The sequence below is a fragment of the Colossoma macropomum genome, unplaced genomic scaffold (assembly GCF_904425465.1).
Source record: "Colossoma macropomum unplaced genomic scaffold, Colossoma_macropomum, whole genome shotgun sequence".
Classification (NCBI taxonomy): Eukaryota; Metazoa; Chordata; class Actinopteri; order Characiformes; family Serrasalmidae; genus Colossoma; species Colossoma macropomum.
In genome coordinates, this window is record NW_023494805.1 from 33,249,764 (window position 1) to 33,265,681 (window position 15,918).

General features: G+C 42.9%; 1 protein-coding gene across 2 annotated transcripts in view; it reads right to left on the reverse strand.

Moving 5' to 3' along the window:
- Positions 1 to 15,918, reverse strand: part of epha4a (eph receptor A4a) — a 41,277-nt gene that overhangs the window by 8,291 nt on the left and 17,068 nt on the right. For both annotated transcript variants that reach the window (XM_036596322.1, XM_036596323.1), the window contains exons 4-8: positions 11,576 to 11,731; positions 5,820 to 6,155; positions 4,099 to 4,223; positions 2,653 to 2,812; positions 1,916 to 2,027 (exon numbers count right to left, since the gene is read on the reverse strand). In XM_036596322.1, coding sequence (XP_036452215.1) covers positions 1,916 to 2,027; positions 2,653 to 2,812; positions 4,099 to 4,223; positions 5,820 to 6,155; positions 11,576 to 11,731 — 889 coding nt within the window. The remainder of the gene's footprint in view (positions 1 to 1,915; positions 2,028 to 2,652; positions 2,813 to 4,098; positions 4,224 to 5,819; positions 6,156 to 11,575; positions 11,732 to 15,918) is intronic.

The following is a 15,918-nucleotide window of genomic DNA, read 5'->3' on the forward strand; positions in this document are numbered from 1 at the left end:
GAGGTGTAGTCTTCTCTCTAATAGGACAGCAACCAGTGAGGAAGTGCCTAATGGGTGCTAGGGGAAAACAAAGAGCCCATTCATTAGGCTGATTTGTATTTGGGAGTGTGAATGAGGGAGATGCTGCTTTTTCAGCCCTGCTAAGGCAGACCCACCTGCATTGAGCTGATTATCGTGGCTGATTGTGCTACAGTGTCAACTGTTGCAAAGAGGTAACGCCATGGGATGAAAGGCGTCTCTTTGGGAAGCTGTTAGTTAACCCTTTGAAGTCTTACTTATTGCTGGTGATGACAAAAGCACTGTATTTTTATTTTATTAAGTTCTCACTTATACATTCTGAAAGTGTATATTCTGCTTTTAATACGTAAAAGATGAGATCTTTTTTTTAACTGAATGTAATTATTTTTGTGTATACAGTACATTAACAACATTATCAAATGACTCAGTCACTTTTTAACACCATTTTTCTAGCGTGATCCTTAAAACCATCTATAGTTCCAGGCTGAAGCCCAGCTACGATAGCATGATGTTTGTTGTTATGAACTCGACAACTGTCCTCTTTCAAAAACAGTTTTTAAATGGCAAGTTCCATTGATTTCCAGCCACCGCAATGTCCTGAATTTGTTTCAAGATGATCTAAGCACACTGAGTCATTTACAAGCAAAACACACCGCTGATGCTGATGATACCAGTAATTTAGCAGACTATGCTAGATAGTTCCTGTAAGAGACCTCTATGGATAGTCCAAAAAAGTCCAAAATCAGCAAACTAATGAAAGCTACAGCAAAGTAGAAAGCTCCAGCTCCTCTTAAAACATGACATAACGTAGTGACAGCGAGAGGAGTTGGGACCACTGACTCTATTTATATGATATGTACACGCACTGGTTGGAACATGCAGCCTCTGGGCCTCATTCCCCAATCGTTCTTAAGAAGAAATTTCTTGCAGTCTTCACAAAGATTTTGACATTCACCAGCGTTTTCTCAATTGAGATTTGTTCTTAGGTAAAAACAGAATCTGTGCATAATCAACAGCACAATGGTGTAAACAATTCTGTGGTTTAAGAACATGTCAGGAATCTGACGTAGACTTTTTCTTAAGACCTTCCTCAAGAGCAAATTTTAGAAAAAAACTTAGGAAGATATTGGTGAATGAGGCCCATTGTTATTCTCATTGGGCAAGAAATTTTAGGTTTAGGTTCATAAAAAGAGATTTAATTTGAATTATACAGCAAAACAAAAGTATTAACTTGAATTAAAGCTAGCTAACGTGTCGCATATGGAGGAGGAGGATGCCAACCCAGGGTATGTTTGACAAGAGAGGGCAAAAAAAGTTGTATGATTAGGATGCAACAGTGGTGACATTTCGCCCGTGGGAATTGTGATGGACTCTGAGACGGAGTCCAACACACACATACACATGCATGTACACACCCACACAGTCTCCTGTGTGTCCCTGGCTCCTCTGGGGCCTCCTGAACAGAACACACTCCCTGCGGAGTCCAACACACGCGAGTAAGGAGAACCTGCAGAGGGCCGGCAGACGCTCTAATCAGGCTGAGCTGCCAGCCGCCTGTCACTACACTGCCAGCAGCACCGTAGGGAGGGAGAGAGAGAGAGAGAGAGAGAGAGAGAGAGACAGAAAAAGAGAGAGAGAAAGAGAGAGAGAGGATGGCAAGGGACGCAAGAAAGCTTAGAGAGCCAGAGTGATGGACAGGGAAAGTGAGAGAAAGACAGCAAAGGGACAGGAGAGAGAGGGAGAGAGATGGAGAGATAGCGAGAGAGTGATAGGGTCTGACGGACGAGGTGAGAGAGAGGTGACAGAGAGAGCCACAGGGAAAGAAAGAGGGATGGGGGGACGGTGCCTGTGGCCGAATACTCAGAGGCTGATGGACAGGGACGCGGAGGTGACTCACCTGCGGCTGATGACGAAGACTCCGATGAAGATGAGCAGCAGAATCACACTGCCGATGACGGACACCAGCAGCACTGTGGAATTAGCTCCATCTCCAATGATAGGGGAAGGAACTGAAGGCAAAAAACAACAGCAAAGCACAATTCAGCAAATCTTTACTAGATACAGCTTCATAAGAATCCTCACTTACCAGTAAATGTGTCTTAGATTGTTTAATCAAAATTTTTCATCAGCTACATAAAAAAACTACTAAAAAAACCAAAACCAAAACAATCTGTTTGCTTTCTCGTGGGTGTAACTCTGAAGTTGCCTGAGTAGATTCCCCAATCTCATTTCCGTAACAAACTAAGAGCCTTGTTTTATGAGCCTCATTATAAATCTTCCTATTCATTAAGAATCCTATCGTGCATTTTCAAACCGCTTTCCTTCTCGTCTCTCCAGAATTCCGTCTGTTCCCGTGCTTGTCTGTTCCGTTTAAGTGCCAATTTAAAAAAAAAAAGGCACTAGGCAAACAAAAGAGCTATCTGTTCAAAAAGAAGTTTGCAGCAAGAGGTCTGTAATTATGTATACATCAGCTGGTTTCCGACAGAGAGAAAAAGAGATCCACCCTGAAACTCAACACTCGTGTCTATCACTGTGGGAACTCAACCACGTGGTTTCTTTGTCGTCCGCCTGTCTTGTCTGCACATACACGCACACACACATACACAGACGAGTGCCTGCTAAAGCGTAACCCACCTGAATTGGTCATGAATTCGAAAGGGGCGCTGAATTCTCCGTAGCCGGCGGCAGTGCGAGCGCGCACGTGAAAGACGTAGGAGGTGAGTGGGCTCAGGCCTTTGATGTCGGCGCTGCGGGACGACGTCTTCATTATCCGATAACTGCGTTCGTTTTGATCCTGGTTAGACGAGGGAGACAGCCAAATGTTAAAATGCCTATATTCTAGAATTTTCTTTCCCTGTTGCCCACTTTGGCAAAAGCAGTACTAAAAACATTTAATTAAGATTTAGACAATCATTTTCCAACCACTCTTAATCTCTCTCGATATTAAATAGACTGTTTTTTTGTTACTGATGTATCTTTTTCTGTAATTGTCTGTCCTGTACTGTGCCTCGTTCACAAAGCAAGGAAGCTAAATCCTGCCTACAATTTACGCTTATATAACTCTGCTACAGACTGTCTGCAGTAACAACACTGTTTATCACTTCAATGCAAATGGGCAGCTAAACTGCTGAAGTCATATGTAAATGTGTTCACAGTTGTCACAGTGCAACCATAATAGATTCAAAACAAGCTGTTTTTGCAGCATAGTTTCCATGTTTTGGGACTGTAGCAATGCTTACATGGTACATTTCATTTAAAAAATGCAAGGAAAATCCAGCTGCCCTTCTAATCAACCAACGTGACTGGCCGCTTGGTCTGTTGCATTTGGAGCCAGCAGCTGATGAAACACTGCGATCAAACAAAAGGGATTCGCTGAAGGTCTGACATGAAAAGTACAGGGAAGCTTTTGTAGGGGGAAACCACAACCACGTTGTTCGAAAAACAGGGCGGCCATCTTTGTTTGCTCTTTCTCCCGCGGGTGTAACCTGAAGTTGCTTGTGTAGAAATCCCCTGCCTCATCTCTGCATTCAAACCACTTAGGATACCGTCAGATCTGCACCAAAGCAAGCAAAGCGACTTGGTTTAACTGAAGGTTTTCCTTTTTTCTCCATGTCCCCTAATGTTCGGCTTGTAGCTGTTGGAGCATAATACGAGCCGCTCTGTGTGAGTGTGTAAGGGAGAGCGAGAGAGAACGGAATCTGACCATGGCTGCTCTGTAATCACTCAACCAGGCAGAGGAGAGAACACAGCAGGAGAGGAGAGGAGAAGAGAGAGGAGCGCTATCCTCCCTCCATCTCTCTTTCCCTGCAATTCCTCTCTCTCTCTCCCTCATCCACCCCATGCTGTCTCTCCATCCGCCAGGCACTGGCCTTCACCTTCAGATCGGAACTACGTTATCCACAACTCTCTTTTTTGATGTGCTCGGCATCACGCTGTTCACTCTGATGGCTTGAACTACACTTCCCAGATGGCCTTGCTCTTTTTTTTTCGCGGTGCTTGACCCCCTGCCTCCAGCGTAAAGGCAGCCTGATCGGTTATGACCCTGGATTACGGATTACATCTCTCATGCCATCTCCTCACCTTCTCATAGTACTTGACCTCGTATTCCAGGATGACTCCGTTAGGCCTCTCGGGCTGCTGCCATGCCAGAGACACAGCATGCCTGGTGATGTCCTTGGCCTGGATGGAAGTAACCGGAGAGGGAGCTGGACGGGGGAAAAAAAAGAAGAAAAAAAACACACAGACTTTGAGAATAAAGCCTCAGTGTAGCTACGAGCTCTCCCTCAGCTGCCTCTTCCAGTTGATTCTGGTCCCAGTTCACAGAAAGACAAACACATTAGCGCCATAAAGCTATAAAGGATTACGGAGGCGGGGAGATATTTGCGTTGTCGTGCCGAGAGACCCTTTGGAACATTGCTAGCTAGCCTCCCCCATTAATTAGCCCTGGGTTAGACAGCAGCGATTACGGCAACAGCTGATCGATATGCGTTTCAGTCCCCCCCCCTCCCAACCAGAAGGCCACTTTCGCCAACTCACGGCACCCTACATGACCATTATAACAGCAAGACTGCTTGGTTTTCTCTGAGAAAAAGGCAGCGGCCCCAGAGCTTTTATTTTCCCTCATAACTAGACTTTATTATTTCAGCGAGTCTATTGACACAGTAATGTAGCAAGCATGAGCTTTATCTGTAATCTATATGGCTTTATCAATGGTGCTGTGCTGTTGCCAAGGCGAGGATTAAATCCAAGCTCCTTGGGCCACTGCTGGCTAAAGCTGTCTTAGACATTACCTCCCTCTGCTCACCTGAGATCAGTCTCAGCTTATCGGTACAGATAGATACAGTGAGGACTCAAGCTGGGGAAGCTGATTTGACATCTGCAACTTAGAGGAAAGGGTCATAAAAGTCCAGCTGTGAGTGGGTTGTAAAAGCTAAAAAGACAGACTGAAGTAGGTGAGTGCCTGACCAAAGTACACAAGGACAGGTGTGGCTGTCATTAGTAAGGAAGCCCACAGACACAGTGACACAAAGTGAGGTGAGGCAGAAAGAGTGACAAGGCTAGTAACTACACAAAGCCAGACACAAAGCCCCTTCCTGCCTCGCACGTCTTCAACAACCCAAAATTAAACACCTTGTAAAACTTTACAGACTGTTCAGGACAAACAAATGTAACCAACATTCGCAATATCCAGTCTGCATTACTTCATGAATAGCATTCACATAACCTGCGGATACGGGATTGCAAATCACTGGCCAATTTATTAGAAACCTCCACCTTGCTGGCGCACAGTTAGAGACGGTAGCCGATCTGTTGACGCACAGCTTGTGTGAGTCATCCTCTAGCCTACAACTTTAAAAAGGGATTCTTCAATGGTTGTTCAGTAAAGGCAATGTTTATAGTAGAGCTGTGACAATTCAAAGGACCATTTGAATGCATAATAGGGTCTTTGCATGGTTAGGGTTATTGTCTATAATGGAAAAACTGGGTCATCTTATCCACAAAGGGCTGGTGTGGCTGCAGGTTTTCATTCCAATCAAGCAAATGCACACCTGATTCCACATGTCTAATCAGTTGGTCTCAGTCTTTAAACAAATGATTAGTGTGATGTGTGTTCTGTTGTGTTTGGCTGGAACTGCAGCCACATCAGCCCTTTGCAGAGGTGACCCCTGTTCTAGCCCTTCATCCATAGTCATTTTCTGACCACAGAACTGATCTTTGCTGAATATTTTTGAGTGGTGATAGCTAAACATAAACAACCATTACCAGTAAAAAATCATAATGCTCAACCAGCACACACTCACCAGCCTGGTTGGTGGTGACCGTGACAGACACGGCCTGCTCAGGGCTGGGGCTCTGCTGGGACACCCCATTGACAGCCCACACTTGGAAGGTGTAGTTGGTATGTGCCTGGAGCTCATTGATGGAGACACGAGTAGTACGCAGGCTCAGCTGCTGGGGTGAATAGTGGACGCCGCTACCACAGGGCTGACACCGCTGACCATCCGGACCGCACCGCTTGCACACCACGTTATAGGTCAGATCCTGTCTCCCGCCTGATGACGCTGGGGGCGACCACTCCAGATTGACTGATGTCTCATTCACATTGGAGATGAGGTGCTGTGGGGCGGACGGAGGCTCTAGAGGGACAAAAATGTATGAGTACGTCTCTGATCTCACAAGGATTTAGTTACAGTTATTATTCTGTTCATCATTAAATCTCAAATTTCACCACAAATTTATTTGATTATTGTAGTATAATTTAGAGTTGGTTCTCTAAATATGTGAAGGTCACTGTTTAGCCAGTATGTGAATATAGATAATAACAGAAATTTTTTATTGTTGTGTTTGAAAATAGCTCAACAATTTTATTCCGGGCAAAAAATGCATATAATAATATTGAAAATTATGACAATAAACTGTCACTGATTTTATCATTCTAAAATCAACATAGTTGATTCACCAACTTTAGACTGACGCATCGTTCATAATGTTTTATAGACCTAGTCCTAGAAGAGCCCTATGAAAAGCTTTTCCAGCTCTAACACAACTGACTCAACCCATCAGCCTACTATGAACAGCTAAATTGAAAGTGTTGGATTAAGAAAAATGCAAAATGCATAGCCAGGGGGTCTCTGAGAGTCAGACTAGAAAATGCTCTTATGTGTGAAGTCCTTTGCTGGAGCTAGAACAGGGTGCAACGGGTTTTGATCAAAGTCATTCCATATGTGAATATTGAGGTCAGTGTTTATTCAGCATGGGAAAATGAGAGAGAAAGAAACGAGGGCATATGCAGACACTTGCATGCCCTTTTATTTCGTGTTCGAGTATGTGTGTGTGCGCGTTATGTGCTGCTGTTTTTCTCTGTGGTGTTTCTGTAAACCAGCCGATGCTGAATTTAGGCGTAATTAAGTTTATGACAAACCATCACCACAGGCATTCAACACTGTTTGCTCTCTCCCTAAGACATGGTTACCAAAAGAGAGAGAGAGAGCAAGAGAGAGAGAGAGATGATCAGCATCTCCATAACTGAGCGGGTGGCTGATAGGAATCCTATTAATGCTAATTGCTTTGCCCTCACTGCTGCCTCCTGTTTAGCACATGCATACACACATGCACACACACGCACACACACATACACACTTGTGCCGGTGATCAGAAACGACACACACACACACACACACCTGTGCATGACTTCCCCAAAGACAAAGGAACTCTCTCATGACATCACAGGCAAATCATCACAGGCACCCAAAATCACTCATTAAACTAGAGCTGCCAAAATTAATTGATTTAACAGAAAAAATCATAAGTTGGCAGTTTCAATCACTTTAATGTCTCTCTTACAGTAAGAAACACAGCCTGATTGACACAAATTAGACATTTATATGCATTTTTACCACATTTTTTAGTTGATCCAATAAACTACCTAAGATCTTTTGAAAGACTCTGCATGGCTTGTTATTGTAAATCCATTTTCATTCTTTTTAAACTCGTCAAAAATAATCAGTAGATTGTGGACTCATGAGCTCGTATGTGATACACCATCATCCGATCACGTTCCCAGGCTATCGCTGCTTGACAACAGTATCATAAGGGAACATGTGGTGGCAGACAAGTAAGCTCCTCTTTCCAAACAAGTAAATAAATAAATAAACGCCTAAGCAAATACATGTGCATGTAGGAGTATGGTACCACAAATATTGCCTAATAGGCTGCTGTTGAGATTCACATCACCCTTCTCCAATAACCCATTTCAGCACATCAAGTAATGGTAATACTACATGGCTTGTGTTTCTGGTCAGAATCTTGCAAACTTGGTAAGTTAACTTATTACTCACTTTGGTATGTTTGGTATAGGTTGGTAAAATCGCACTTTTACAACCTTTAAATGAAGCTTACTGTGTTAAGGCATCCTATGAAGTACTGTTACTGTAGACTACTTTTGCTATTAGGCTGAGCTATATCTCTTATGTATTTATTTATTTTTATTGATGTATTAAACAACTTCAGTGGAGACACAGTGGCGGTCAGTGCTGTTCGCAAAGGAAGACGCACGGCACGGTTCTGTTTAGGAAGCATAATCACAAAAAGTGCTGATGCCTGATAATACTGTAAAACCAGCTCCAGCCTAGTGGATCATCTGATTACTGTTGCAATCAGTGGTGACAACCCTACATCAAACACATTCTCATCCCCAGCCAACACTGACGACTTTTGTATTTCGATCGCCACGTTCGACACAGCAGCATCGTTAACCAGCTTTGCAGGCGCCATATTGTGAAAGCCATTTTCCTTATGGATCTTCTAAAAGATTCAAATACTCCAAATGCATATTTGATACCGTGTGTGGATTATATCGCCTCCATTCTGTCCTGGAGTTCAGTGTGAACGGTCTTTAAACTCTATTTAACCTGTATTAGCGGCGAGGCGGCGGTGGTACCAGTCTGTGAACCGAGAGCGCTCCGCTGTGGCGCAGAGCCACCGGCTCTGTGATTGACAGCGGCTGATTAAGTCGGCTGGCTTCGCCGCATTTTAATACGATAAGGTGAGAGAGAGGTTCAGCTGGGTGAGCGTAATGGGGTCAGCTCAACCACCCTGTCTCTCTCGCTCACGCTATTGCATGCTCTCTCTCTCTTTCTCTCACTCACTCACTCTCTCTTTCTCTCTCTTTTCACTGCTCACTCTCTTTATCTGAGTCGCCGGAGCTCGTGCAGAGTGTTGGTGTCGAGTGTGAGGCCGAGGTTTTTTAGAAAGACAGCAGGAGATATGAGAGAAGTAGTTAAAGAGCGCAAGTAAAGGAGGAGGAAAAAGGAGAAAAAGTGTAAGAGAGAGAGAAAAAGAGAGAGAGAGAGAGAGAGAGAGAGAGAGAGAGAAAGAGAGAGAGAGAGAGAAAATGCCACAGCTTGAGGGAAAGTGAGAAGGTACACTGATAATATAGTATCAGCACTAGGGCTGAGTATTAAAACTCAATACTTTTATGGTACCGAACGTAATACTCTAATACACCGATATATAAGATAATATTCTAATAAATAATATTTCAATATCCAAGTTGTTGGTCTTGGCATCCATGGGCCAGTAGGCATGTCTGATCCAAAATACAGACTGCTGACCAGCTGTCTATATTACATTTATTAACGTAATATAGATTTATTAGTGTAATTCTAGATTAGTTTGCAGTCTGCTTCAGTAAAATATACCCATTTCTGGCTTCTCATTTCTGGTTTAAGTCACACTTTTTCGGTTTGTAATTAAAAAGCAGGCATCGGAAGTCATTCTGGACCCTTTCCATTGGTCCATTTGTCATGAAATATTCACCCAATGGAGTAAGGTCTCGATACGTAAATATAAACGTGTTCAGTTACCCATATGTGGGTGTAGATGTGTCTCAAAAGTTAAGAATGGAATGAAAATGAAAAGTAAAGAAGACAGACGACAGAAGAGATTAAACCAAGGGTGCCACATTCAAAGGATCCTACAAAATGGGACAGGCTTTAAAGATATAAAGGCTGAGAAATGCACCCTTGAAGGGCTGGTGTATCCTTCACCCAGAATCCTTCACGAGCAGTGCAAAACTATTTTTGTGAAACGCCAGACAGAAATGCGAGTGGCAAGATGGTATGGCATTAAGGTTTGTAATAAAACATAATGCAAAATTTAAATCCATCGTTTTTCACCACAACACGTTCTAAGGACGTCTCAATTGTGTGTGAGCACTAAAAAGAAACATTCAGACACCAATGCTAGTGAGGTCTCTTCTGACTCAGCCTTGATTTTGAGACATGGCTTATGTGTTTATGACTGACGTATGACAAACACACTTTAATCCTTTGACAACACTGTAATTTAATACAGTCAATATGGCCAACAAAGCTCCCTTGAGCAAAGAGAGAGAAATAAAGCTCAATTTCAGACCTGAAAGAAAAGAATTACTGGTCAGCACAGACACACACATTCACTTACTTGTCATTAGTGGTGGGAGTTTTGTCTGGTGGGGGCTGCTCTGTCTCTCACTGATCATTCACACACTCACTCACTCACACACACCGTGATCTGGCTCTGCTCTCTGTGTTCTGATCACTGTACTCTTAACACACAAAACGTCAACTGCTGGCATTTTGCACCTATTTATCATGCAAACCGCACATACGTACGTGTGTGGTTTGCATGTAACTTTGCTATCAACTCTGTGTGTCCACCCAGAGCCGTGGCATGCTGGCTGCAGGCGCTCCAGTGCAGGGCCTCTGATTAACAAGCTGAACACTGTTATCATGTGTAAGTCACCTCAGGCACTGACACACATGTCTATCATAGGACTTCCCTGACTCACTCACAGAGGGTGTAATTCAGTTATGCATCTTTAGAAAACGATACACTAAATCATTGAATCTCAAATTTCAGCACGATTCTATTGTATTCAGTTTGGCTCAGATTCTTTAGAAAACAATTCAATGTATCATACGATCACAAATTTCAGCACGATGTGATTCAATTCTGATTCAGATTCTTTATTAAACTAATGAACGTATCACGAAATCTCAAATTCCTCCAAAATTCAATTCCAATTCTGATTCTTTAGGAAACAAGTGAACACTTGAATTTTGAATTTAAAATCCCACTACAGTTCAATTCCATCTCTTATTCGTCGGGAAACAACTCAACGCACCATGAAATCTCGAATTTCGCCACAATTCATTTCTAACTTTTTATGGAACAACTGAACATATTACAAAATCTTATAATTCAACATGATTCAATGCAATTCAATTTGACATGATTGCGATTCTTCAGGAAACAATGAACGCATCGTAAAATCTCTAATTTCACTACAATTTCATTCCAATTCTGACTCAGCTCAGTTTGATTATTTCGGTCTTATTAAATTGTTTTCAAAAATACACAAAATATATAGATGTGACTGGAGGGACTATTTACACAGTAGTAGAAAACAGACAATTTAAATTCACTTCCCACACATAAATATTGAATTTTAGGCTAAAAAACGAGCGCATACTTTATTTCAAAATCGATCCAGTTGAGTCACGATCTTTAGACTCATGCATCAAACTATGCTTACACATTCTCACAGTCAACTAAGAGTTAACACCTATTTTCCTGCACACATGCATTTTTACAAGGATCAGATAATCATGGGATTGGAACCTGATTAGCATGTGCTAATCGCTGTTTGTCAGAGCCATTGCGACAAGAGTTAAACTAGTGTGTGAACTGAACAGAAGGCTGTAACAGTCTCTACAGCTTGGTTGGTTACATGTAAGTCTTGTCTCATGAATGAACCCCCTGACCACTGAGCAAAATATCTAACCTCGCTGACCTGCATATGGAGAGAACTGGACAATGAAAACCACAAGTTTTCCAATCTAATGTGCTTTTTATAGGCAATGTCCCAAAGCAGTATGGCAGTAAAAGTTCAACATGAACTAGGTGTGTCCTGGGCACTGTGGCGTTAGTTCTGACCTAGTTCTGACTACCATAATAACTTTGAAATGGTTTGTATGGTTTGCTGAAGTGTAGGAGGAATGAACAGCACACTTACGAGTGCAGGGCATGGAGGCTGGGTCCGTCTCAGAGCGGAAGTAGCCCTTGTCGCATGTGCAGGATGTGGAGCCCTCTCGGACAGAGTAGCTGTGAAGAGGGCACTTTGAACAGGTGCTGTCCGTAGCCAAGGCCCTGTAGTAGCCAATCTTACAGGCTGAAACAAAAGAAAGAAAGAAATTAAACCAATCGATATTAAACCAGCTCTAATTTCCATTTTAACTTGCACAATATATTGTATAACTGTTTTCGCAACATTGGACTTTGCAACATCTGGCTGTAGTTTGTGAAGAGATTGTGGGTCTGTAAAAGGGGAGAGAACTCAGAAAATTTGAGCTGAAGCTCTGGGCAGCTTCTGTTTTACTAGAAGGCTGGGGCACCATTTGATGAACGGAGTTACGAATGAGGAACAGGGAAGAGATGGAGAGTGAAAACTTCACAGGAAATAGAAGGTGGAGACGGAAATTAATAGGATGTTAACTCCACATAGTAAAAGGTGGTTTGATGTTTCAGATGAGTTTCTATAGTTCTTGATGAACAACAGAATTCACGTTTTCTAACAATATTAATTTTGGTCAAAATAGTGCAAACAACTCTTCAACTTATATATAATATGTAACTAATGTGTAATAACAAGGCATGCGGCAATCACAATATGTAGCAAGATAATCCCAATACTGTATTTCGTCCATATTATGTAGACCTAAGATGGGCATTTCTCTTTTGTTATGCATGTGCGTGTGTTTACGTGGTTGCCAGGCCGGGCCTGTGGAATGGAGCTCTACAGTAGTGCTAAGGAATGTTTCAATGAGAGAGTGAGTGCTGTGGGTTTATGACACTCTAATTAACAGAGGAAGCGATAGCAGAGGAATGCACCCTGTCTTTAATCCCAACACCCGAGCCACACATTCACACACACATACACTCTGTCACTGACACCACAGCCTTCTCATCTTATTCTTCTTATTTACTTTCCTGGTCCTCTTCTCGCCATCTATCTGCGTCAGCATTGTCCCCTCTACTTTTCCTTTTCAGTTCTTTCTCAGCCTGCCTTGCTATTTTTTATAAAATAAAGACACAGACACAAACAAACCTATTCTTCTTTCGGGGACACGGACAAAGGAGCGCTTTGAGGTATTTTATTGACGGCTTTTACAGCGCCATCGATACCGCGCAAGGCTGATAGCGTTTGTGCATGCACATAGAAGGGCTATTTATGACATTTATCTAAGAGTTTATTGATTCATATGTTGTTTTCTTGTGGTTCCATTTTAACAGCTGTCCTTCCCCAAGTGGCCCTATCAGTGTAAGTGTTCGGTATGGAGAGTTACAAAATCACAAATGCACTTAGCGAAGAATTATGGCCGACAAATGCGCAACGTTCAAAGGGTCAGTGAGAGAAATTAAATAAATAAGGTTTCAAAGGCCACAAATTTAACTGAACTGCCAGACGGGACAAGCCTGTGCTCACTGACAACCTGTTGAAGCCATGTTTCCTTTTTTACGATTACACCAAGACAGAAGCCTCTAGAAGCAAACCGCCTCAAACAAGTGTCTATTAATCTCTCTCTTTTCTCTCTCTGCCTCCTCTTAATCGTGTAAAGTGACGTGACGCCCTGGGGAGCCGGATTAACACGCGCCCGCGGGGGCCCCCCCACCTTTTCCCCCATGTATCTCTCCATCTCCATCCCTCTATCATAGTCTGCCCAGGGGCCAATCTCTGGCAATCAGCCGCTATAGCGAGCGCGATCAGGGCCAGGCAGCTAACTATGAAAGGAGATTAGCACCTTTTTTTGTCATCCTCTCAAACGGGCTTGCTATTGAAACAGCAGGGGAGGGAGAGAAGGAGAGATAGGAAGAGCGGATGCAGCCCAGGGTCACGACCTCAGGAGAACGGCGTGCTTTGTGGCCGTGCGCTGGAGGGGAAAAGGAGGGAGACGGAGAGTCCATCTGACAAGCTTGGGATCTTTTTAACAGAAGCTGAAGGAGAGAGTATTAATTGGAGGAGCTCCCTAGGAAGCTTAAGGTAGGTGGATTAAAGCGATACTTTGGTGAAAAACCTAATTTACTCAAATACCTTTTACCTCAAATGTAGCTGGGTTCAACCAAGACTGTTTGGTGTCTGCTTTTTCAGTTTTGCTCTGGAGCTAATAGTAATAGATAAAGTAATAGAAGCTTATAACTGTCAATTAGCATCGCACAAACTGCTAAATCATCACATACTTGTCTTAAAATGAACTGAATTATTAGGTAATCTCAAATAGACTTGCTTATGTGGCTTCTGACACTGTATGTCTCTCACACTGTATATTATTATATTGACATCTTATATAATACTGGAGAATTTGTTGCACAGCTAAAAGCGGTAGTAGGTGTTATCTTGAAGCCTCAATTTTGACTGTTCTTTTGCCCATTTTTATAGATATCAGTATGTTATACAGTCTCAGCTTTAGCTCCACTGCATTAAACTTAAACTGAATTCAGAACTTATCTCCAATAGTCTCAAGTGCTAATGCCCTCCACCTGCTTCAAGGTCTGTACTCTGGCCTTATCTCCTGGGCAGCTGTCTCCTCTTCCTCCCTTCCTAACTGTGCTTTTATCCCACAATTTCTCCCCCCTACCGCCTCCTAAAATCCCTATCACAGAGACCCCTGGCTTCCCTGAGCCTCTGACCGCTGAGCTGGACAATAGCCGGACAGTCTCGGCCTCACTGCCCAGGCCTGAAGTGATGAGCTCTCTGCTTGTCCTCTAATGGAGCTGTAATTACCAGCCGCTGGCTGCTTACTCAAGGGTCAGCGCTTCTCTTCTACTCGTAGCAGAGCAGTGCAGCATGGGAGCTTTCAGAGTATTTTACGGGGTTTAAAAGGTCTGCCTGTTCACCTGTTGTCCAGCGCCTGAAGAAAAGGCGAGAGCAGAACTGGGGTACAAAGGATGTTCAGGATATTGAGTTTTCAGTTAAAGAGATTGGACACCACTGTGTTGGGAGGTTTGCGCGTTAGTTGAGGTTCACCAGGAGATGCTTTTAAAGAGAAGAGAAGAATTTGGATTGGAGTGGTGGGTAATCAGATGATGCCCAATAGGACAGATAGAGAACAATATTGTGGTAAATTAAAGCAATAAACCACAAGAGGCTAATGTCCTTAGTTAGGAATTATGGCTAATAAATGTGCAATGTTTGAAGGGTCAGCGGGAGAAAAGAAATCAATGAGGTTGTCCATGCCGGAAGGATTCAATTAAGTTTTACAGCTACTATGATTAAGAGGAGTTATCTATTATTCCGCCAAGCAATGTAGTCTGTTAACAGTGGGCCACGGCTGCAAAGCAACATAATCACTCTTCATCTATCTTCACAACAAATTTTGGCGCATTAATACAGAATTCAACTGATGCGTCTGCTGTTTATATTGTCTTCAAACATGCCTGAAATGTGGCTCAGCCAATCATCTGTTTAATAAAAGCCATCAAAGACTTTATTCATTCAGGCATCCAAAAAATGTCCAAGTAGAGAAGACTGGGTGAGAAGAAAAACAAAGAGAAAGAAAGAAAGATCAGAGAGCAAAGTGAAGTCAGTGTTGGGTGGTCTTCTGAGTTTGTGTTTCCTTTGGAAACGCTGCACTGCTTTATCATTTCCAAGTTACGTTTCTCACTTACACACACACACACACACACAGACACACAAGTGAGGTGATGCCACATACTCAGTTTTCCACAGGCCCAGCCGCCCCCCTCCACTCTTTTCCAATCAGCCAACCCATAATCAAAATGCATCTAATAAACTCTCAATTTTACAACACTCGAAATATGGCTGAGAAATGGATTGAAATATTAGGAGTAAATTATGAGCATGCCAGACAGCTTGGCTCCTCTCCCAGAAGCCGACTGCTAAGACACACAGAAGGATTTGGGCCGTGCTGCAACATTACTTCCATTCTCATGACAAAATAATATGTATTATCCTATCTGTAATACACAACGGCAAGCAATGCACTGAAGCCCCTCCATGTACAGAGACCCATATACACCCACGAGTTTGCTCCTGGCAGAGAAAGTGTCTTTTCAGACCTTGTGGTCTTATCTCTGTTAATGGCTAACACATCTGTGGCAGGTTTATGACAGGGGCTTATCTCTTGTAGCCACTACAGGGCAAATAAAGCCCCCTACCACACACACACACACACACTCTGCCCCTCACGTTACTGTAATGTGATCAAACACAAAGGGTTTAGATCTGGATTTCAAGGACTTTTCACTTCATAGCTGTCTTGTAACCCTTGAAATAGTGCCACTTCTGTCCAGATTTCAGTGCATGGATTGTCCACTTTATTAGAAACACCTACGTTGTAT